Source organism: Manis pentadactyla, chromosome 7 (genome assembly GCF_030020395.1).
Source record: "Manis pentadactyla isolate mManPen7 chromosome 7, mManPen7.hap1, whole genome shotgun sequence".
In the NCBI taxonomy this organism is placed as follows: domain Eukaryota; kingdom Metazoa; phylum Chordata; class Mammalia; order Pholidota; family Manidae; genus Manis; species Manis pentadactyla.
Window position 1 is genome coordinate 66,731,631 of NC_080025.1, and position 24,638 is coordinate 66,756,268.

Here is a 24,638-nt window from a genome sequence, read left to right on the forward strand (position 1 = left end):
GACAAGGTACAGGAAAATGTATTTCCTAGAAGAATCCAATATAGTTTTTTACTTCCTGTATAAGAATGGTCTAAAGTTCTAAAATTAGTGACCATACTACTCAATAGAGCAATAATTATGGAGCACTGTACTGCCATGTACATTTTTAAAAATGCGGTTAAAGAATGATCTAAATATGCACCATCAAGCAATTTGTCATATTAATAATCATGCAATTGCAGTCTTTCATGTTCAAATGCATAGCTTACCTTTTGATAGTTTCCAAAATAATTTTTATACAAAAACGTTCTCTAAAAGTTAATGAGTCATCTAAACTGAGAACCAAATACATATCTCAACACAGCATTAAAATAAAAAGGACTAGGTTATTTGATTTCCTTTACCTGAAACTGTGTGATCCTTAGAGTCTCTTGTTATTTTTATCCTTGCATGAGGAAAGATGTAGTGCACGGTCTTTCCGTTCATCTGTAAAATCTGACATACATGTGATGAAGTGAAAAATCAATGTTAAAGATACTTAAAATTCAATATACATAGACTTGTTTTTTTAAAAAAACACATTGAATCAATGAAAATAAATTAAGATTGTCAAATGATCACACCTTAAGCATTTTGCGCTATATAATTATATTATCTGTTTCTGCACTCATTACGGTCTTCATATTGATAAGCAATTTATCTTGCAAACTGATTTGTTGTGTTCAGGAAATTAATAAGCACATGTAATAGGTTCTAAAGGATGTATGTTACTGCATCACAGCGTAAACAGTGATGACAGTGGACAGAGAACATATATGGAAAACTGACAGCTGCGTATTTTGCTTCAGATGGCCTAGGAATGGAAAGGTATTTTTAATTTTCCTAGCAATTAAGTGATACAAAGGGAGAAAAGCCAGAGAAGATCCTCATACTCCACATCTTTATCACTATAATAGGATTACTTTTATTTGTCTTGCTTTAAGTTTATTGCAGGATCGTGCTTTTGCTGAACACACCTACTAGAAGTTTCAATGTACACTGGATGCTGAGGCTAATTCTGTACAAATAAATAAAGTGCTCATTCTAATACTTTGTGAAGCCTTCTTTGTATTCAGAATTGTGTTCTTGATGGCATTCTCATTTACTGTTGATGTTCCTTCTGGAAAAAGAAGAAACACTTCAAACTATTGTTGCAAATTTGTGATTTCAATTCTCATTATTGAGACTTGAATATGAGAAATGAGATTTCTGAAACAAAAGTAAAGTAGTGAATGCAAACTTGTGCATTACATTCATAGACCTTTAATTTATAACAAACCGATAAAATGAGAGACAGAAATAGTGGAATATTTCATTGTATCTATATCAACAGGACTTTATTAGCATGGAATCTTGTAATTGCAGCACCTTAGGAAAAATTTTGACTAAAATTACAAATGAAAGTAAGTTAAGTGGAGACATTCAACACTACCCATTTCAGAACAGATTTAAGAAGTATGTGAGAATTCTAAACCAAAACATTAAACAGAATTTAGAATCAAAGAGATGTACATTTCGTGAAGAAAGATTCCTTAAATACCTGTGTGATTTTAATGTGCTTTTGTAAAGTCAGCTGTGAAGCTGTTAGAATTCTACATGTTGAAAGTAAAATATGTATGGAAAAAAAGGCAAGCTTAAATCATATCCTTTAGCTTTTATTCTCTTCTGGGAAGAATAAGCTTAGTCAGGTTTCTGATGAACATAAATACCCCCCAAAAATATCATAATCCTGTTAATCCAGACATAATGTGAATACTGAAAAGTAAAAAGTAAAAAATATTGTTTCTAAGATTATAAAAATATTATGGTCAGTAGAGTTTGTCAACCTATAGATCATACATACCAATGCTACATTTGTAAGCCACTGAAAATCTTGTTTATAACAATGTGTCTATTTTCCTTCTTTCTCCCTCTTTTGCTTGTTGTTATCCCCTTTTTCTCTCTCCCCTCTTTTCTGCTTTCATATTTTCTCATTCTTCTCTTCTAGTCTTCTCCTTCCTCCCCTGATCTGCATTTACAGATCTTTTTTACTAAAAGTTAAATCATGTGTATTGAAAATTCTACAACTATTGTATATAAAACTTTACTCTGGCACTATAGATATTTAAAATTGGTGGATATTCTTTCAATGTTACTTCAAATATCTTTGATTTTCATACATTATTTAATTTGAAAAAGTCCCTTTTTTTCCACTTGGCCAAAGATAAACTAAGAAAACAGAACTTTGTCTTTTGCTATTCTTTCCAATTCCCCAGACAAGGGAGAAGTTGATGTAATCTCGTGGTCTACCTACTGCACAATCTACAACAGTAAAGTCTCTCAAATTTCTCACCAGTTTTATAAGCTGGCCAGTATTGCCTTTTGATTGTATCTATGATGACATTAGTAGAAGGGACAGTAATCATTATTTTTGTAAATGGTAAGGGCATCTCAAAGAGTCTCTGTAGTTTCAGAGCTTGCCTACAACCAGCTTCATGAATTCACTTAGCAAATTGAAAACATTAAACTGCCACAATTATGATCAATGTGACCAAGAGTCTGTAGAAAGCAGAGTCATCCATCTCCCACATAGCTGGATCTTGGCTTTTTCCTAACCCTTGTAGACGTATGTTGAGTTTGTGGCAAGGGGGTTTCAGAGCAGGCACTGCTTCTGCCCAAGGAGTGCGTGGATAAGGCCGGAGGGCAGGACTGCTGCCAACAGCACCCTGACCTCTCCTCAGGAGGCTGGCCTCTGCTGCCTCTGTCATCTGGTGCTTCTGCACTAGCAGAACTACCACCTTTATGCCTCCTAGAAAAAGGATTCTTCCTCTTCCCTACCTACAAGTATTTCAAAAGGATTTATTTTCATGAATTCAATCTTCATACTTCTGAAATAATAAACTTTTGTGTTAGGCTATCTTTTACACAGATAGGCATCCTTTTCCTCACTCAAATACCATGCATGCTACATGCAGCATAGACAGTGCCCTTCTGGGGGATGCAAGCACTGTGCTAACACTTGAGGTATATCTGGTGGTGGATGAAGAGGGAGACTCTCCTCTATAGGAGCTCACCGGAACATGATGCATGCAGTACCTGAGCACAAAGGAAGGACACTTGTCCCAGATTTGTAGGGAGGCACTGGTGGTGTCAGGGATGGGGCTTTGCAGAAGGTGTGGGCATTAGCGTGAACAGTGGAGGCATTCTATACTGGTCAAGAAGTGTTGACCTTTACACCTACCATGGGAGGGTTATTAGCCCTATTTAAAGATGAAGTAACTGAGGAAAAATTTTTTTAAAGAGGCCTGGTGAGCTATTCAATTTACAAAGCAAGAGTTGAGTTTCCACGGAACATACATGCATATATGCATATATTTGCATATAACATATACGTATCTGAAAGGAAACAAATACAGATTTGCATGAGGGTTATTTTTATAGTTAATATGATTTTGAGACTAATAAACATTTAGGATTTTTTTTGACTAATGTATGTTTTACATAAGGTATTTCTAAAAGCAGATAAATTAGTTTTGCATTCATTAGTCAAATTGGTTTTATTATTTTTGCCTTCAGAGAATTTTATGAGCATAAATTCCTGGTATGCATAAATTTTCAAATAAAAGCATCTGGGTTTATTGGTACCAAGAGCTCTATATCACCTTTTTATGATTACAGACGCAAAGAGGTGAGTAAAATGAGAATGCTATATTGCTATTCTCTCCAGACCAAAATGTAGTTATAATGAGTTTATGAGGGAAACAATAAAGATAAATATTAATGCAAAAACCATGAATTTTGAACTTCATATAAATGTAATCAAAGCATATGTTTGGGGACATTGAGGATTACAATCTGGAAGGGGCACATTGGGGCTTCTGAGGGCAGGCAATATTCCTTTTTCTTGGTCTGTGTTGTGGTTATATGGCTGTTCACTTTATAACTAGTTTATAAATCTATATATTTGCAGTTTCCAGAAATGGATATACAGTATTTTGTTTGTATGTTAGATATCAAAATAAAAATGAAAAAATTATAAAAATACAAAACTAATCATTAGCTAGAAAATAGACATTACTTTATTACATTCGCCTACATATAAATCTAATGAGGATACTTACATTGTCTTCTTTATGAAAAATGGCAAGAAATTCATTAAATGACTTTAAATATACCCTCTCTGTATAATTTTGGCATTATGTTGGTCTATAAGTATATATTTTTAAACATAATGCACTATATGCTCAGTGGATCAAAATCATAAATCTGTTGATTTAGTAACAGAAGATTAGGAACAAAAATGTCATTAGGGCTTTTAATGTTTCATGTACATATAAAATAATAGGATTTTAGAAAACATTTTTTTGAGGTGGACACAGATTGCTTTAAAATGTATCATCAAAAAGTATTATTTGGATAAATTAGTTGAACAAGACTAACCTGAGTATCCATGGAATTAGTAGTGTCAGGAAATAACTATATGGAAATTGTTATTTTTTAGCTGTGAAATTATGTATTTAATCTTATTGGGATTTTTTTAGAGGGTATTTTCACTGGCTCTATCTAGGTTTTGGAAATGTTAAACTTCAAAGAAACAAATGAGACAGGTAAGATATAAAAGTAAGTCAATATAGAGAGAATTCTAATAATAAAATATATTCAAGGAAGTTATTTTCAGCTGAAAAATTTTTTAGTAATTGTTGATAAAAAGAGGTAAATTTACATTTTAAAACATGTTCAGAATTTCATTCATTTTTCTCATTCTCCAGCCAGATCTATTTGATGAGACTGAAATTTGATAAATTGAAATAAACTACTAATGCAATTTTAAGAATAACAAGATAAGCTAATAAAAGTATAATTCAGTAGTCTGAGACATTAAGGTGAAATACAAAGAAAAGGAAGTATACTGATATTTTATAGAGGTAAACCCACCCTAAACCAAAAACTTACTAAAGATATAAAAAAAATAAACAGAGTATTTACAATATCTAGAGAAGAATCCCAAGATCTAGAAAATATGACAGCATATAGAAAAACAGAACAAAATCCTGAGAAAAGGAAATTCTATTCAACAGCTAGAAATTGGTCCATGAAAACTGAAACTGTTTAGAAAGAAATCACATCTAAGAGTATAAATATTATCTTTTAGACAGTACTTATATATTTGTTAGTCTTTTCCTTTACATCTTAATGTGACAAATACTGAAATTATAATCACTCATATGGTTCATCTTCATTGTTCAAAGCATTATGTCTTCTATATCAACAAATTACTAGCCAACACAGGATGATTTAGGAGTTAATGTACATTAAAAATTAGTCAACCATCTCTTTTGTGGGTGTTTTAATGATTATGAGTACATCGTCTGCAAATATCTGATCTGTTAAGGCTATTGATTTATGGCCGCATGGCTGACCAGGGAAATCTCCCTCAGTTTATCCAACTGTTGATCTCCTCATGTATCTTAAACTATCCAATTCCATCTCACCCAGTATTCTATAAGCTCTTCAGGAATTTCATGCATTCTCCTTGTACAGCAGTGCTGGGTATATTGTACAAACTTAATTATCTTTTGGAGGAATGAACCACTTAAATTGCCTGGTAGAAACATTCACAGCTGTGCTACAGGGTTGAGATGTCATGCCTGGTGAAGCAAGGCACTTACTACTTTATGTTCCTGAAAATAAAGTCATTGTGAACTTGATTGACAAAAGTCACATGCATTTTAGAATAACTGAGACCATGCTAACCTGAATTGGTTGTGTTTTGTGTGTGTGTGTGTATGTCTGTGTTGGGGGGATAAATCTAAGAGAGATTGTTCAATAATTCACTTACTTGCTCTTGATGTTGACTGAGTGGTCTAGAGTGGACCAATCTTTCTGGTAGTTTTCTATCCAGACCATGTCCATTATCCAAACGAGACTCCCTGGGTTTGTCAAACCAATCTGTTTCTTCACGACGCAGGTGATAGGCTTTGGAGACCAAGGAAATATCAAACATTGCAACCCCAACTAATATGGATGATGGGGGAAAGTAGATATTCTGAAGAACCAACATGCTCCAGGCTTGTTAACCACTCATGCATTTCAAACACAATGCCCAAAGGGATGAGAAAAATCATTGATTAAGTTGAAAATTTTGTACCATGGAATAACCTATAATAAATGACCTAGACACTTGGGCAACTTCTCAGAACAATAAAAAAAAAAAAGAAGTAAATAAAAGAAAAATTTCAAATCAGGAGGGAAAAAAGAGAAATTTAGATAGTAATTGAATAAATAAATGAACAAATGATTATTTCTCAGAAGTCATTTTAATCCACCTCAGTCCCTTGGTTCCCATCTCCTCACCTTTCTCCACTATGTACCACCCACCATTGCTAAGGAAAATGTACTTTTTTGAGTACAGATGATTCTGTTACTTTCCCACTGTTAAACCAGTACCAATATGTGGCTGCTGGCTTTAAGCATTAAATATTTTTTAAAACATGACATTGCTATGACATTCATAAATAAATGACAACAACGTTGATTGTTAAGAATATCCCAGGTATTATTGCTAGGGACAAGCACACCATGCCACCTGGGTGCCTGATATTAAAATATATCATTTAGAATTTCTTAATAAATATTAAACAATGATTTTCTGTTATTTAGAAATTTGAAGAGTTGACTGGTGGCTTTTTGTACTTATGCAGTGACAAAACTTGACATCTTAAAATATTTTTTTGAAAACGCAACCATATTCAAGTACATCATTACTATTTAATTTTTTTCATCCCACTCAGTTCATTACAAGGGTTTCAAAAATTATTAGTTAGCAACCAAAATTCCTACTTTACTTAATATACAGAATTTGACTTTATATGAAGTTTTATTGTTTGTAAAAAAAAAAATTCCTAATAGTCCTTGGAAATAGATTGTTGTTCCTAAATGGCAGATGGAGCAGCCCTGCTCATCCTGAAAGATTTGTTGATAATGCTGTCAACTTCTGCTTTCTTGAAACTCTAGTGTCTGCAGTGCCAACCTCCTGAGTTCTTCTCTATCTCATTTTAGTTTTCTTTTTCTGTCTACATCCTGGATTGTCTTCTCTTACCAAAACTTTCTCCCAAGACTTTTTCCCTGGGCAATCTCCATTACTTCTTTATTGGCAGGGCTGGCAATCCCACAGCTGTACACCATGACTCACCTCTAGACCTCCTGCGATCTGGGTCAGTGCTGCTGATTAACCACATCATTGCCACCAGTAAATATGGAATGGTAGACGATGTGTCACAATTTAGCTGGTCTTAGATTTGAGGAAATACAGTGGTACATATCTGGTTTATCGTGTGTATGTGCTTGTCTGGGCTCCCCTATTAGATTCTAAGCTGCTTGAGGGCAAGGCTCACATATTCCTTTTCAAAATAAATATTAATTTGTCCCTTGAACCTCAGTAATAGATTTTCTTGACACTTACTATGTTTTTTCATAGTTTTAACATGACACCAAGTGCCTAAATTTATGAAAAAAATTTAATTCAGTAGAAATTTGATAAGCAACTACAAAACAAATCCACTAATCATGAGTCTCTAAAAACTTACTAGATTATCCCTAACAACACTAACTTATTTTATCTTACTTCTGATATATCTTTATCATATATTCCTCACAAAAAGAAAAAATCTATACTGATTCTAATAAATGAATATCTTGGATAATGTATATATACAAGATTTCACCTGAATACGTAACTGCTAATTACTTTTGAAATACAATCTTTTAAAACATGTTTCCTTGGTTGTATGTACACAAATAAGGCAGAATCTCAACCTGATTTAAATTTTGTCAATTTATTTCCATTTCTGATTACACTTTGCCTCTTACTTCTTATAATAATTCTGTATATAACTAAGGATTTCTACCATGCTTTGGATAGGAATATATAGATTAACCAACAGCAAACAAAATTGATAAAACTGCTTTTATATTGGATTCTGTCTATCATTTATAGCAAGTGGGACATAAATGCTAATTGTAACTGCACTTGTCTTATCTGCCATGGTAGATCTTTACTTTAAAAATTTAATTTTATACTAATAACATTTTCCAAATTAGTTTAAATGATTTGCTGAAGATTAACATCCCCTTTTTTTTAAACTGATAATTTTTTTTGAATTCTTAAATGTAAAATATGAGTAAGCTATTTTTGGGTCTACCATTATTCACAGGCAACAGTTACATGAATAGCTTAATTCTATTCTGTATAAAATATTGGTTGAAATTTTTAAAAAATCTGAAGTTTTTTTTTTTTTTGCATAGAGTATACTTTGAAAGAATGTTTTCAACAAAATATTTGTGGTTGGAGAAAGAACTATAACTTGGCTGTTTCTGGCTTAGTTTCCCTCCAATCTGCTCCAGAGGAAAGGCTTCCTGCTCTGTATTTACCCAGTCAACCATTCACGCACATAGCTGATGGGCTATAAATATTAAGCAATGTAAATTTTGCTTACCTAGACTTACTCTCAAGTAACCTATTTCAAAAAAACCTAGAGTTATGTAGAACATATTTGAAAGACATCTTATAGTCTATAACCTAGAGTTTAACTGAATTTATAAAAAGTACACAACAATTTGAAATAAATTAAATTGCTTTGTCTACATGAAACTAAATAACTTGTTGGAATGTTATAGTTTTCAAATTTTTCTTAGTAACATTCAGATACAGACATAGCATGTATTTGGTAAAAATAATTTTTAAAAATCCTTAATATTTACTGAGTTCCAAAATGAGTTATATGACTGGGAAAAACAATTTCCACTTTTTCCCTTACACAAGGAATCCAAGATCTCAAAAGAAAAGTAGGCCAATGCTCACCTGAAGAAAGTAATATGTTTAGGTGATATAAAAGCAAAGAACATACATAACACTTTAAAACATACACCTCTTAAAGATAATCACTATAATTCACACACATATTACATATGTAATTTAATTTTTTATAGTTGTCTTTTGTCTGATTATGTATCAACATCATTTTTATTACTAAATTTCTCATCAGCTTAATTTTTAAATATTTTAGTTTAATTTCATCTAAATTTCATTTGACTTACTTCTTTACTATCTTTATACTTCATAATTTTGTCTGCTGCATGTGTCTTCATTTACTTTACCAAAAAAAATTTTTTCATATAGTCCTTGATGATTGTAAGTACATATCTTCCAAACACATGATGAATAAAATATTGGGTTATTTTTATATGACTGCATGTAAATAAATGCCACATTTAGATATTCTAAATATCTAGAAAGAGTTGTGTGTCAGGCATTATGATGACAATACACATGTGATGAATAAATGGATTTGTCAAATTCTCTTCAAATGTATGCTCATCATGCGCAGAACAGCCTTTAGTTATGCCATAAACCTGTTAGAGTTTTTGTTATTTTACTGATAGGATTGTTGAAGTGCTTATTTATTCTTCTGCAGCCATCATTTTATATATATAAAATGTGTGTAAAATGTGGATTGTGAAGAAAGTAAAAAAGAAAAAAGAAAGACTTTCTACATAATATCATAACTTTTGTCGAACAATGTAGGGTCATTCCAACAAGTGGCTAAATAAAAAAATACACAGAGTGTTTTATTTATTGACTAATTATCAATAAAAATGGTCAATCCAATAGCCTGTAGAGAAGAAAACTGGTCAGAAAGTGATTAGTTTGTTGGAATTTCACTAGGAAAGGCAGTTTGTCCTCCTTCAGATCCAGTAATTACTTTTAGTCTTGTTCAAATCTAGATTTGAACTTCTAAAATCATATTGGTGTCTACATACAGAAGCAGAAAGAAAATCTTTTTTCATGGAAACACATTTTCCTCTGAGTCCTCAGGGAAAATACTAAATTTAAAAGGGGAGATGTTTGAGGAAGCTTAGTGCTTTGCAGTCTCCAAAGGCATGAATTAATAATGCTCTTATTTGATCAAACACATTTTATTTCCAGGACTCAAACCACACCTACATTCAAATGTAAACCACGGTAGGGGGTGGGTGGGGGAAGAATCCTAAGTCATGAGTCTTCCAGGCAGAAATACGACTCTTTACATCCCCGTATCTCTCTTCCCTTTCTTCAAAACAGACTTGGAATAGACAATTTTTCAAAATCCTTATGGTTCCATGTGATTAAACAAACAAATGCCATAAGCCAGTTTTTAAGTAAGTGTATACTTGTCTTAATACACTTATTCAAAATGAAAAACTAGCAAACAATTTAGAGCAAAAAATTGGGATGATGCAAAAAGCAAAGCCAAGGAAAAGGCTGAGTGGGTGCACCAGGAGGGTCTAAACTCCAAGTAAGTAAACTCACAAAAGTAGCATGTGCATTTTCAATACACCTGAAGAGTATTTCATACAGACTGGTAAGATTATAAATGTCATATCATATTTAGTGCTAAGCTTTCTAGTATATAATGTAAAATAAATAGACTGTCAATTATTGCATTCATAATGAGAGAGATGAAATATGAACTTCTTATGTAAGGAGGATTATAAAATTCTACATTACACTAGTATCAGGGAACTATCTGAAAGTTCTGAAAAAGATAACATTCTTTGAATTAATGAACACTGATCTCACAAAAGTGACATAAATAATTTTCTATTACAAAGTCTAGCAGAATAATAATGTCTCCAAACCTTAATAATTTCACCAAGTGAAAGACACTGACCAATTACCTTAAAAATGCATTTTAAAAAATAAAGAAACATACAATGAAAAACTTTTCAACTATGTAGTTAAAGGATGACCATATTTTATTGACACATTTATTTGATAATGGTTTCGGAAAAGTGGACACCAGACAAATCAAGCACTCAAGAAACAACAATAAAAGAATAAATTAAAAAGAAGGAAATAAAAGCATGCTACAACATCTATACACAAGATAAAATTTCCATTTACAATAAATAAAATTGAGGCAAACATGCAAAAGACGCACCAAGAAAAGTAGAATACGTCCTTGAAGAAGGAAAATTAAACATGCAGAAAAATAAGAGTTTGAGTTTTGAGAGTAACAAGGTAGTTTGAGGCCCAATTTACCTTCACTGTCTGACATGGCATGTTGGAAGTCATCCATGATGAACGCTATGTCACGGTCATAGCCTCGAGTCCGTGATTCCTCTCTCATGTGTTGCTGAACTTCAGGCAATGAGTGACTTGATCCAAACTGATCCCTGGTGTCTGCAGATATTGGTGGCAGGGGTCCAGCTGCAGCCCTGGCCATCCCCATTGGCTGGCCAACAGGACTGAGTGGACTCTCTTCTTCAGAATTCTGGGCCACAATTGGTATTCTTCCCCTACTCTGGCTAATTGGCAAGCTGGTAGGCTTAGTTCTGCCAGAAGGTGATGCATGACTGAAGGAAACATCTAGAGCTTCAGCCTCTTGAGCTTTCAGTCTTAGGGAAGAGCTGGAAGAATCTCTTTTAATTGATAAATCGAGCCCATAGACAGAAGAAGGTCTGGAAGATGGTCGGGACCTGCTGCCACTGCCGTACGGCTTATCTGCTTCATCCTGCAGAGCCGACCGTAGGGTATTTCCTAATGTGCCCAGTCCTGAACCAAGAGAAGACCCCATAAATTTCTGCTGGTCTGTAATATTTTTCCTAAGGCCAAAAGTGATATCATCTTGAAGAAGCCTTGCTCTGGAGGAAATGCCACCAATAGATGAAGTGCTAGAAGTCATGTAGGTCGAATAATCAGGTTCAAGGTCTCGACTTTCTTGAATAGGGGAAAATTTTGACATTTTTGGGTCCATTAGTGATTTCTTATGCTTTGACTGCTTTTGGTACAGGATGGCTGCTGGCAGCTGCTTTGCTGCCTGTTTCTCCAGTGTGAGCCTACTGATGCTGTACTTTTCAGATTTTGGGAAATGTCTGTAGCTGGTATCGGCATGGTAATAATGAGAAAGACCAGCCAGGTGATCTAAGCTTTCTGCTCCTCTACGGAATTCTTGTTTAATCTGATGTTTCAGGAGCTTTAACTCATAAGGATCTTCCATTGGATCTTCCTCTGCTTTTACGTAACTATGCAATCTGGAGGAAGTCTGCAAAGGTGCTAGAAAATCTGTCACCTCTTGAGACCTACGTGTTTCAGTGGTTCTAAGGAGACGGTCTGTTTTCGATAGATCTTTCTCATGAAGGCTAAATGCAGTGCTTAATGCTGCTGTTCCTTTGGTAATCTCCCCAATGTCATCGATTAGGACATAGTTTCGTGGAGTATGATGGTCAATATCTGCATAGAAAGAATCTGCTGATATGCTGGATATGGGGCTGCTCGCCATGCTACTTCTTTCCTCCAATCCTATTCTCAAGTCTAAACTATTGTACTTACTACCAAGATGGGAAACAGCGTATGTATTATCAGTAGAAACAGGCGCTATCATCAGGGGTTGGTTGCGAATCACCTCATAGTTTGAAGTTATCTTGGGCTCCAAATACAGTGTGGTTTGATGTGGCTTTTGTTGTATCACCATCATCTGTGATGGTAGCTGATAAGATGGTTGTGGGGCTGGTGTAGGTTGAGCTTGAGGAGTGAAGGACATTGTTGCTACAGCTTGGAATGACGGCTGAGTCTGATAAGGTGAAACTTGCTGATGGTATAATGTTTGTTGCTGAAAATGGGATTGTTGGGTGTACGGGGTGGGTGCCTGTGTAGGAAGAGCAGGGGAAGAGTATTGGTATTGTGTATAAGGGCTTGTCGGAGGAACGAGTTGAGATTCTGTTTGGGTCTGTGGTGGTATAAACTGGCTGAATTCTGCTTGGGGGGCTGTTCTTGGGCGCTCCACGCCATGCTGACTTTCCATTCGGGCTGGTCTGGTGCTGCTCACCTCACTGTCAGACATGTAATCCCGATCTTCGGCTACACCCTGGAGGTAGGCTCGCTCCCTCTTCTCTCGCTCCTTTAATAATGCCTCTTTCCTCCTGTTAATTCCCATTTCCAGGTACCTTAACTTGGCATCGATCTCCTTTTCTTCCTCATCAAGTTCGGCTTGTTTCTTTCTAAGCTTTGCAGATTCCCTCTCCACAAGATCAAGCTCTCTGTCTATATCCTGGAGAATCTTGGCCCGTGCCATTGTGTTGGTTCTGCAGATCCTTCTCCTGGAAACCGTGCCCACAGCGCTGTATGCCGCCTGGGCTCCGGCGCTGGTCTCCTCAGGAGGTGGGTTTGGCAGGGTTCTCTTAACTTTTTTCTGGGAGCCAGAGGGTGTCATAGTTTGGGAACCTTTTGTCTATAAGTAAACAAAATACAGTACTTTACTATCAAGGGAAAAAAAATATAAAATGCTTTGTGATTAACATTTAAATAAAATGATTTCATATGTTTCAGCTTTGATAGCATAATAAAATAAAAATTCTATATACCATTTCAAGTATTAGTCACAAATATAATTAACTGAAAAACAATTTTTCCTTTCTTGGCAAATTGGTTATTTATTATTATAACTTTCGTAACATTAAAAGTGAGTTTTGAAATCAAACACAAAACTCATCGAGAGGCAGGGCTTCTATTTTAGTTAGTCTCTCAGGAGAACTCCAAAAACTCATTTTCCATCTATTTAATACACATAAGATAATTTACTGAATGTATTCCCAGGGCATTTGTATTATCTAAAATATAAGTTACGTTTGTCAAAGATGCTCATTTACTGTTAAGCTCAATCATTTGCTTCTATCTTCCCAATCCTACTTGTACCCCCTGAAGTGGCGATCATTCCTATTCCAATTATGAAATGTGTTTAAGTGAGATCCTCTAATTCTCTAATGTCTTTTTTTTCCTCCAAAAGAAAAATATGAACTACTTTCTTATTTAATCTTTATTTTGGGTCATATTTTGTGTGACTATTTGGCTCATATTTTCTTTCAACTTCATTATTCTTTTAGTTACTTCTTAATGCATTAGCAACTTCTACATGAAGTAAAAGGAACTGGTGCAATAAAAATCCACCAATATATATATATATTTTTTAAAGCAGATAAAGTATCATTAGTGAGTTGTTTCAACTTCACTTGGCTATTTTGTCATAAACTTGCATTCTAAGAACCACTGGTCTTGAGAATCACACAATTTCAGAATATCATGCGATATCAGGGCCCATGAGAGATCATTTTGACTACTTATACTTACAATAAAATGACAAACTCAAAGTTACCCAAGCATTTAGTAGTGTATTTATCACTAGATCTTTGGTCTTCCACCTTCCAGTTGCATATGCTTTGCAAAATGCTTTTTTTTTCTTTTCCTTATAGTAATCCAAATAATGGAAAGTACATGAGAATTATGTCTAATTAATTAGATTATACTAGTCCAAGACCCTTTGTTTTCACTGTCTACCTATTATTTTCAAATTAATTTCCTTGGTGTTTTTTTTATTTATCTGCTTTCTGTCTTAATTTTCTGCTACCTTTATCTACCCTCACTAATTGTTTCTTTAATAGAAAGCATAGTCAAAAGCAATATCCTAAAGATCAATTGAAGTTTATATGTATTTCTGAAATTTAAAATATTTGGATGCAAACCCACAATGAATAAAGGTTGTGAGTCTGAAATATGGGAGAGTGATTTTGAAATTATAGCTTGTTCTTCCTCAAAGAGAAATCTCAAGGATTATGGGGAATCAGAGCTCCCAAAAGTTGCTGTTTGGCACATTATTTATTCTCTTTCACTGTCACTTCTTTTCATTTTATTTACTATTCACAATTAAATCACAGAATTGTTATGAAGATCATATGAGGCAACTGTGTAAAATATTTGATACAGATTGTAGGTACCCAGTACATATTATTTCCTTGCAAAATCTGCTATTTCTACAGAAAACTATGGATTTTTGATAAATTTAAATTACAAATCTTAAAAATGAACACATCATACTTTTTAATATTAACTGACCTTAATGAAACAGTAATAAAATAAAAATGGAAATGTTATAATTATTTTCTTAATTTCCCCAAATACTAAGACATATTTTAAACATTTTTCCACAATAACCTTTTCAGTTTCTGAATATAAATGGTGCTCAATAGGATACTGAAATTAGCTACCATTTTTTCTCCTTGACTTGAACATATGGTAGATTTGTTAGTCATGTGAGAATTTTGAAATTAAAAATGTTCACCTATACTACATGATTATGGTTGAGAAATGGTTTGACAAATGGATCTTTGTATACCCTTAAGGTGGTATAGCACTGCATAATATGAACACATTTCAAAGTAAGAGTTCTCCTTCCAACCAAAAGAGGTTAAAAACACCGCTCAATGAATGCAACACTAAATGCTGATTCTAGCAGAGAAAAAGCACACAACAGTGAAGGTAACTATGGAATGGAGTAAATAGAGAAAAGAAATTTCTGGGATGACACATACATTTTAAAAATTAATTTTAAAAATATTAAGGGCATGCATTAAATGGATGCACATATTTGTTGAATGAAAAGACGAAGAAATGAAAGGGTAAAGTAAGAACTTTTTGTGATTATTTTTAAAGGTTCTAAATTAAGAAGTGAAATATCCTAGAATTCAGTGAGTGGAATGACAGTATACATGATATCACAGGAAAAATTATGAAGACCCACAAGACTACTTATTTCATCAAGAGTAATGGTTAGTAAAGTGAATGGAAATTGATATTAGTTCATATTGTTTATTGCTCATACTTGTATGCAATTTTCCCCTAATTTCTGTTTAACAGCTTACAGTTCTCAGTTGAGATAATAGGCTTAAACTAAAAAATTTTTAAATATAAAGTCACAGGTTAAAAAAGCAGTCCAGGTGTTAGCAATTTTTAATTGTCCTCCAGGGTTGCAAATATTTAATGATCCAATGCACATATTAATTCAGTGCCATGAGTATGAGTCATGGAAGCAAGTGAGAAAGCTGATTGGTAGAAGCTAGATATTTATTTAGCCTAGCTGACCACTCAGTCTTTCCAGAAGTGGAAACAGTTTTGCTGTTCTCTATTTGGTGATCAAATAGCTTTTCCTCTGACTAGAGAAGGAGTCACAAAGTTGGAGACTTGTTAAGGTCTCAGCCATCTATATTCCTCTCAAATTAGAGGAAGTGTAACATGATCATTGAAGCTTAGTCTCTCAGAGAGACTACACAGAGTTTCAGTCCTGGCTCTGCCTTTTATAAGATCATTAGCAAGTTGTTTAAACTCCCTGGGCCTGGGTTTTCTTATATGTAAAAGGAGGATAATATTTATTCTTCCATTACTGGTTTATCTAAGGAGTGAGCTGAAACAAGAATCTAGATTAGGTTATTATCCCAGGGGAAAGACAGAAATATAATAGAAAATTTGAAGTGATGTCTTGCCAACTTATAATTTAAAAAGAACTGACTTTCAAGACCATATATGACTTCCAAACTGGGTATTTTATTCTAATCCAATCAGAATAATGTAAAATGAGAGAACAGAGTGCCAAAACAGATAATCAAAACAAAATAACGTAATTGCTTAGAAAAGACTGAGAGATGTATAAAAGAAATTTTATGATGATTAAAGGTGATATAGTTGGAGGCCACAATTAGAGATGATGACAATCTAGAAAAATCTTGCTCAGTAAGATTTTCCTTAACAACTAGCTTGGTAAGTGTTGTTTTTAGACAGATTTGGTATCCTTAATAAAAAAAATTAAAATTGTTTGCAATAGCTGTGCAAATAGCAGGACAAGGGAAAGAAACAGAAAGTTAGAACAAAAGAATGGAGGCTGAAGGGAGACTGGAAGAATAGCTAATTTCAGCTGCAATGCCTACGAGGTAATTTTGATAATCAGCAAATGCACTCCAGTATAAATTTTGCTGTCCAAAGTTATTTTAAACTACATTATTCTCAGGGGATCCATTTATACTATGCATCCTATATGGCAAAGGAATTTTTCATTGTTCTGAGGAGTCAGGGCTCTTAATAAAAATAACAATAGTTAAGGTATTTGGATACATGATCCTAAGGACTTTAAACATACATATGTGCATTAATCTTGTCAAAATAATCTCAGCTCAGTCTAAGGATGAAAAAAGGAGGGTATCTGTTTTTCTTTCAAAAGTTGAACAGCTAAAAATAGCTTTCACACCAAAATTATTCACTGACTGCCAAATATAATAAACTAGGCAAAATTCAATTTACTAATTTATTCTAGTAGTTGCTAAGTATAATCATAAAATGCACTGTTCTAGATACTAAAGGCACAGAGCTAAAAGGCATGAGATATACCAAACTAAGTTAAACCTTGTTCTCAAGGAAGTCATAAATTAGGAATATTTTTTAGTATATTGTATAAAGAACCTACTTCAGGCTTTGCTACCTAGCTCTTGTCAATATCAGAGTAAGCTTCTCAACTGTTGTACTGATAGAGACTTAAGAATGTATTTTTCATTTTATAAATATAGATGGTCATGTCTGCTGTTCATCATGATAATTTCTTGGATTATTAAGCTTATTCTTTCAGTTAAGCAGCAAGGATTTTCTTAAAGGCCCTTATACTTATCTAAATAGTATAATTCCATATAGTATAATTCTAAACACTATAATTCCACATAGATTTATTGATAAGATACTTTGATTCAGACAAGTATCATACGATTTTCTAGAGAAAACAGAACCTCTTAAAAGATCATCTGTATAACAAGTTAAAAGGTGAATCAGAGGGGTTTATAAACAAGGTGTATTGGAACTCAGAATAAGAAGAATCTTCTTTCGGCTTGGGGAAGGAATGATGGGTTAAGACATAAAAGAAAGGTTTTTTTGAAGAATGGATGAAACTTGAACAGGAGAGTATCACTTCAGCCTAGTGATGCATTGATACCTGTAAGAGGGAAAGATATCCAGAGTGTTCTACACAAACAGAAAGGAAACGAGGAGGAACAAATAAAACATATAGGGAAAAAAATACCTTGAAAGCTCTATCTTTATGAAATCTCTATTTATCCTATTTTTTTTCTTTTCTTTTTTACAGATTGAAAAGGCAACCTAGTTATTACATACTGGTCAAATTAACTCCAATACCACATGAAATATCAGGGCAAACCATCCATTGTAAATGTGCCATCACTGGCAATAACCTGCAATGCAGTGTGCTGGGTAGCAATCAGTGAGGCTTTGTCTAAGAGAAAATTGTGGTAGCCCAATTTAATTTCCTTCCGTGATAATGAGGAGGTCTACACTGATAGCACAGAAACAAAGACACAGTCTTACAGAGCTTCAGCAAAGCACTTTACATTGTCCCATGACATAGTCGCCAACATAGTTTTGGCTAAAAGAATGGAAAGCGGTCACGTAATCTGTCAGGGATCCACATGTAGACCATGGCTATTCGTGGTCCAGCATCAATGCAAATAATCAATTAATGTTTCTCAGTGTTGGCACTAATGACATTTTTGAACAGATGATTCTCTGTTGGATTGGGGTTGGTGGGGGGTTGCTGTTTGTGCATTGTAGGCCTTGACCCACTACATACCATCAGCATATCCTCCCCTACACATGTCAATTGAAAATGTCACTACTCACTGTCAAATGAGGCAGGGTGTGAGGGAGGCAAAACAGTTTCTGGCTGAGAACCACCAATGTAGGGGGATACACAAGGTGATGTCCTGAGGGAGCGATCCCGAGATGGATCGATTGCTATTTAACATATCTGGTGATGAAGGGAATGCTAGAATTTGTGTGTCATGATGCCTTAGTCTGAATGAAAAGGCAGGCTTCATAGAGGAACTGGGACTTGAATGGTGCCTGGAAAAAGAGAACTCTTGGGATAAAGAGTGAAAGTAAAAGAGACATTCCAGGCTAGGGTAACAACTAAGCAAGTTAATAAGAATGTGAATGTATTAGATTACCTTGCCTTGTTATACATCTGTTTTATGATAAAATTAGCCCTTATATTAGATAGGATAATCCTTACCTACTGGATTAATATGAAATAATATACAAAAGATAATCAACCAGGTTTAAAAGATATAGTATTATTAGGGAACAGGAAGAAAAAAAAAATCAGGTGTCCACAACTATGAGAAATACTCCACTCAGTGCAGAAAATTAATATTTCTACCCCATAAAAACCTTGGGAAACTTTCCAGAGCTTCAATAACTAAAGAAGTTCAGAAGGTAAGGAATTGTCAGTCTGACTGAAAAATCAGGTAAATGCTAGTTCTTTTTAAAAGTTGCCTGTTACTCTGAGTTCAAAAGAAGTACCAATAGTGTAATTAGAAAGATTACAACCTTAAGAGGACAGGTCAATTATTTAGTTGGAGAAATTAAAGACTAATATCACTAAGGAGATCAGTTGGATATCTAAGCTCTATATTAAAGTCAAGAAATTCTTGCCATCTTAAATATAACTGAAGAAAAAAGAATTAGAGCAGTAATAACAAAAAACAAAAATGCCTATTCTATAGCTTAGTGAACAATTTTTTAAAAGTTGAGAATATATTTAACAAGACAAATCTCATATTGTCCACAGCACTGAATGTTAAGATCATAATGATGAGTAAGACGCGGTGCCTGCCCTTGAATTGTGCAGTACAATACACAGAACTGGACAGTAGAGATTGCTCTCAGGGCCATCTGACCCAGCCTATTTGAACTCTTCTCACCCAGGGCCTACATTTACTTTGAATAGGAGAGTAAGTCTTCATCTCAGTAAGAAGAATATATATGCTATCCTGCACTCTGCCTTTATTTGTGTTTGCTCTGTATCTGGCTGATCATTCTTTTTAGGGCATAAATGTTACCCGTAAAGAACTATGCCTTTCAAACATTAGGTAGGTAGATGAAATCTGTACGGTTTTTGCCCTGTAAACAAGATAGTTCTTTAAAATAAATGAACATAAGTTAGTATATTCCTTCAACTTTGGGAAGCTGTGGTGGAGAAGGATAATGAAGCCATAAGGGAAATGTTAAGGCATATTTGGAGCATATGACTATTCAATCCTTGTAAACTGACTTGACTGGAGGCAGTTTCTCTCTCTGAAGTGTCTATGAAAACATTAATTCTCCTTCAAGGGGTTCTCTTCCCAATACCAACAGTTTCCAGTTTTGAGACAAAAACAGCAGCTGAATATAAAAATATTCAGCATTCTGTCTTATGCACCACATCATTAGTAATGTGTTCCCCACAGACCCATTATTTACTACATCCCTCTATCCTCCATCCCATCTCCACCCCCACTCTGAGTGAAAACACACAAATGTTTAATGTAAGGGCTCATGAATTCTATTGCTTTAGTTCTACAAGAAATAAAGGATAACAGAAGAGGGACCTGTGAAAGATCAAGTTCTAAATGGTACCACTCATGGAAAAACACTTTAAAAATTGATAAACACTTAAAATCCATTAGGCATTGCAGTAGGGTAGAGTGCCTGGCACATACAAAATAAAGCTATAAAATTTCTTCAACCAGGGTACTATAAATAACTTAATAACTATTTCCATGAATCAACACTCTAAATAAGCAGGATCATTATTGTTATGAGACTGTACTGAATTATCAAAAAATTATAGACACCTATATCAATAGACAGTCTTGAATCTCTGGGGTCACAGGAGAGAATTTAATCATTTGTGACTGTAATTGAAATTGTTTTTTGAAAGTAGTTGTCCTCTAATTGTTGTAATATTCTATTAACAAGAAAATAGAAACTCAAATACAGGACCCTATTAATGGAAGAATAAAAACAAAGGAATAGAACATATTTAAAAGTTGTACACTTACCAAGTTACTTCTCAGTCTAGTTGTACAAAAAATGTTCTTCAATTATATTGTGAAAATGCCACTCAGTATTTAATCAGACATCTTTAAGCTTTTCTTTAATGCACCTCTTGTCCCAGTTTGTTTTTCTTGCTGAAAGTCATTGCTCTTGGGCTGAGCAGTCAAGCAGCAAACAAGTTTCCACCTCACTGGACAGAAGTATTAGTGCTGTCAGTCTGTGCAACACTCATTGCCTTTTATTTTCTGGAATGTCCCAAAGAGATTAATTTCTTTTCTTTCCTAAAATCTATTTTACAAAGCCTCTTAGACATTTTTTAAGGTCATAATTTTTTGTATGCATGTATATATGCATGTACATGTATATATATGTATTCCTCAATCCTCCCTCCCTCCTTTCCTGCCTGCCTTCCTTCTTTTCTTTTCTCTTTCCTAACATTAAATCAGATGACTATGTTTCAATGAATGGAACAAAATATATTCTGTTGCTATGGTTCTTTGATATAGTTAAGTATAATGGCCATAATATGTAAGGCTTTTTTTTTTCCAGACTGGCAACTGCTTTATTTAGCAATCATACACATATATAGAGTTCAAGAGGATTCATATTCTATCACAAATCTCCTCAGAAGGGGGCTTTATGTGGAGTATGTTAGTGAAAGATAATTCCTTCCTGAAGCTGATTATGCTCAAATTTCAGGGTTAGGACTGTAAGAAAGTTAGGACTGATTATACACTGACTTTGGGGTATTCATTTATCACTTTTAATATTTATATCGTAAGTATAGGATTGAAGTGGTTATAAGATACATAATCCTTGGCTAATTCCTTTTCTTCTACAACATAACCACTACTTTTGTTAAATCAATTTGTTTATTATTACCCTATTTGTCACTAAGAGGTGCTCGCTCTTTTCTAGAGTCATCCTCAAATTCACTTAGGTTTTTACATTTTTAGACTTTCTCTGTCTTATCATTCCATAAAGAGATAATGAACACAGTTTTCTAAAGGTTCCCTTACTCCAAGCTATCTCTGAGAGACCATGTTCAGCATATTGATCTTCTTTTTCCTGCAGAGTTCTGCACTGATGATTATATGTCACCCAAATTGTTTTGCCTGGACTGTAAGGAGCTGGTAAAACTCACCTACCCACCTTGTTTATTCTCCTTCTTATCACAGTCTCCCCAGCTGCACTACAGCTACACTGCTTGCTCTTTCCTGCACTGCCTCTTTATGCATGCCAGTTACTATTTCTCAGCATGTTTTTTTTATATTGTATTTCCTTACACTTACACAAATATATATATTTCAAATATATTTAAAGCATATTAAATTTAATAAATATATATTTTAAAAATATATTTAATAATTTAATAAATTATTAAGTGTCTTATACCTATCTTCAAGTGGTATGCTATACTTATAACTAGAATATAAAGACAAAGGTCCAAAAAATGAAGATAAGCTTTTGTGGCTAAATACAATGCCATTGCTCGTGTGCTTTTAACATTCGTGTGCTTTTAACATCGTGTGCTTTTAACAAAAAAAGGAGAGAGGTTATCTAAATGTACTCTTCAACCCTAAAAAACTGCTAAACCTAAGTCTCACAACTGAAATTTATGTATGCATATATGTACATATGTGTGAAAATAGTCTTCATACAAATGAGTTGATTATTTCCGTTAACACTCTATTGTGGGTGAGCAGAGGAAAGCCAGAGTAACTAATTTTTTTAAATGGCAAAATTTATAATTTATTGACTAATATATATAGGTTTCCAATTTTTCTTTTAATCTATGTCATATAGTATTTTGATTAGTATGGGCAAGAACACTCAAATACTTGCTATATTTGCTTTAGGTAAATGTTTAAATAAAAGAATACTATCTTTGTTGACTAAATTCACTGCTAAGTGGATACTCTCTTCTGAAAGTGTAATGCAATCAATAAAACATTATATTTTTTTCAGTTATTTTAGGTCAATTTGTAGATATTCTTAATTTGTGTATAAAGTATTCATATATTTTAAGTTTATGACTGACTAGGAAAAATATGTAAGATAAGAAACTGCTTAGAGAAAGAAAAATAGTAAAAAAAAAATGAAATTAGTTAAAAGTGATGTAATAAAATTAATGCCACATGAAACAAGAATATTCTAGAAATGGGTTTAGGAACAAAAGTGAGATAATTCTGAAATGGGGCAATCACAGGAAACAGGAAGTATAGGTGGTAGAATCAAAATATAATTGTTTGTCTAAGCCACATACTATAAGGTGTCCTAAAGAGGTAGATATAAGCACACCTTTTAATTTATTAGGTAAAAAGTCATTGGTAATTCTTGGCAAAACAGTCTGTGCAGTGACTGTTCCAGGTTAAATAATAAATGGTAAGAGATAAAGTAAAAGCAAGGGAGGATGGATGGACTCTTCAAAGCTTGGTGACCAGGGTAGTGACAGAGTAGTGGTTTGGGGGTGGGTGCTATGGGAAGAGTATTCTTTAGGGAGAAAAGGCAAACGTAAGATACCATCAGAGGGTCAGGAGTAGGGGAGGGAATATGATTGAAAACATACAAGGGAGAAGAGTGAATCAATGAAACATTTATATAATGATATCCTTTAGCAAGGAATAATTTGTTTTAACAATGAAAATGAAAGATTAAAGCTTAAAATATATACTATTTACTATGTAGTGAGCATTATTAACAGCTTCATATTAAAATATGTCTTATTAAACTACTGACACAACTTTCTTAGAGAGGAACTATTATTAATTTCAGGTTTCAGATATTTATAACTGCAGAGATTTTACTTAACTTGGCCAAACTTGCATCACTAAGTGACCTACCTGGAACTTGACTCCATGTTTACCGAATGCTAATGGTCAAGGTTAAGTACAATGTGATTTAAAGTTCATAAATTAAAAAAAAATTAATCTACAATGCACATTTCTACATGAGCAAATGATAAATAATGAACGTATATAAGACAATGGGCTCATACCTGATACATCAAATCAACAGTACATTTAAGGTTCGGAGGAAGCAAATCATTGTAAAAATGAAAGTAAATGAACTAAATTAGTTACCAATCTGGAATTTATTCTCAATTTTCCTGCAACTTAACAGACTCATCTGATAATTTCCAAACTATTAATCTTTGTTCTTTACCAAGAGTGTGTATCTCCTAAGTTTCCAGAAGTTATATTCAAAGGACTTACTAGTATTTTACAAAATGAGCTGGAGTCATTTTGGGGGAGTCTAACATTAAATGTGTACTTTAAATATTCGAGATTGTTGAATGCTATTTTTTGGTCCTTTGTCCATCTATCCAAATACTTCTAATTCTGTACTAGGTGCCACGTTATGCTCTAGGCCACGGGGACGTGAGCGTGAATGACCCGGATACTGTTTATGCCGTCGTGCAGCTTTCAGAGGTTAGAAAAATAATAGAGGTATTTGACGAAGAACTTTACTTTGATGTGATAAATTTTATAAAAGCTTTACTGTGGTTCTAAGAGCATGTTGAGGAAGGAGTTTGTTATCTCAGGTTTTGCTAATAAAAATAAGGCATCTAATTGGACAACTTGTGTGGTAGTTCTAAATGCCAAGAGGGAAACTGCAAGGTCTATAGAGCAGAGATCTCTTGGCAGCATGACACATGTGCAAAGGCATGAAAATGTGGTTACACATGTGTAACCATGAGTTACAAAGTTTAGTGCACAGTGTTGAAGCAAGTATGTATACATGATGGAAGAAAGAGTATGTGGAGGTGAAAAATAGAGAGGGATATCGTGCAGGGCCTTGAATGCCAAGTGTGGTTTTGACTTCACTGTGTAAGCAAGAAGGGTCACTGAAGGGTCTCAGTGAGGAAATGACTTAATAATATATATTTATTAGGAGACTATTC

General features: G+C 33.9%; 1 protein-coding gene across 4 annotated transcripts in view; it reads right to left on the reverse strand.

The window, feature by feature from the left end:
- PCLO (piccolo presynaptic cytomatrix protein) overlaps positions 1–24,638 on the reverse strand; it is a 410,245-nt gene that overhangs the window by 129,454 nt on the left and 256,153 nt on the right. For all 4 annotated transcript variants that reach the window (XM_057504460.1, XM_036931695.2, XM_057504459.1 and 1 more), the window contains exons 7-9: positions 11,078–13,265; positions 5,837–5,973; positions 384–474 (exon numbers count right to left, since the gene is read on the reverse strand). In XM_057504460.1, coding sequence (XP_057360443.1) covers positions 384–474; positions 5,837–5,973; positions 11,078–13,265 — 2,416 coding nt within the window. The remainder of the gene's footprint in view (positions 1–383; positions 475–5,836; positions 5,974–11,077; positions 13,266–24,638) is intronic.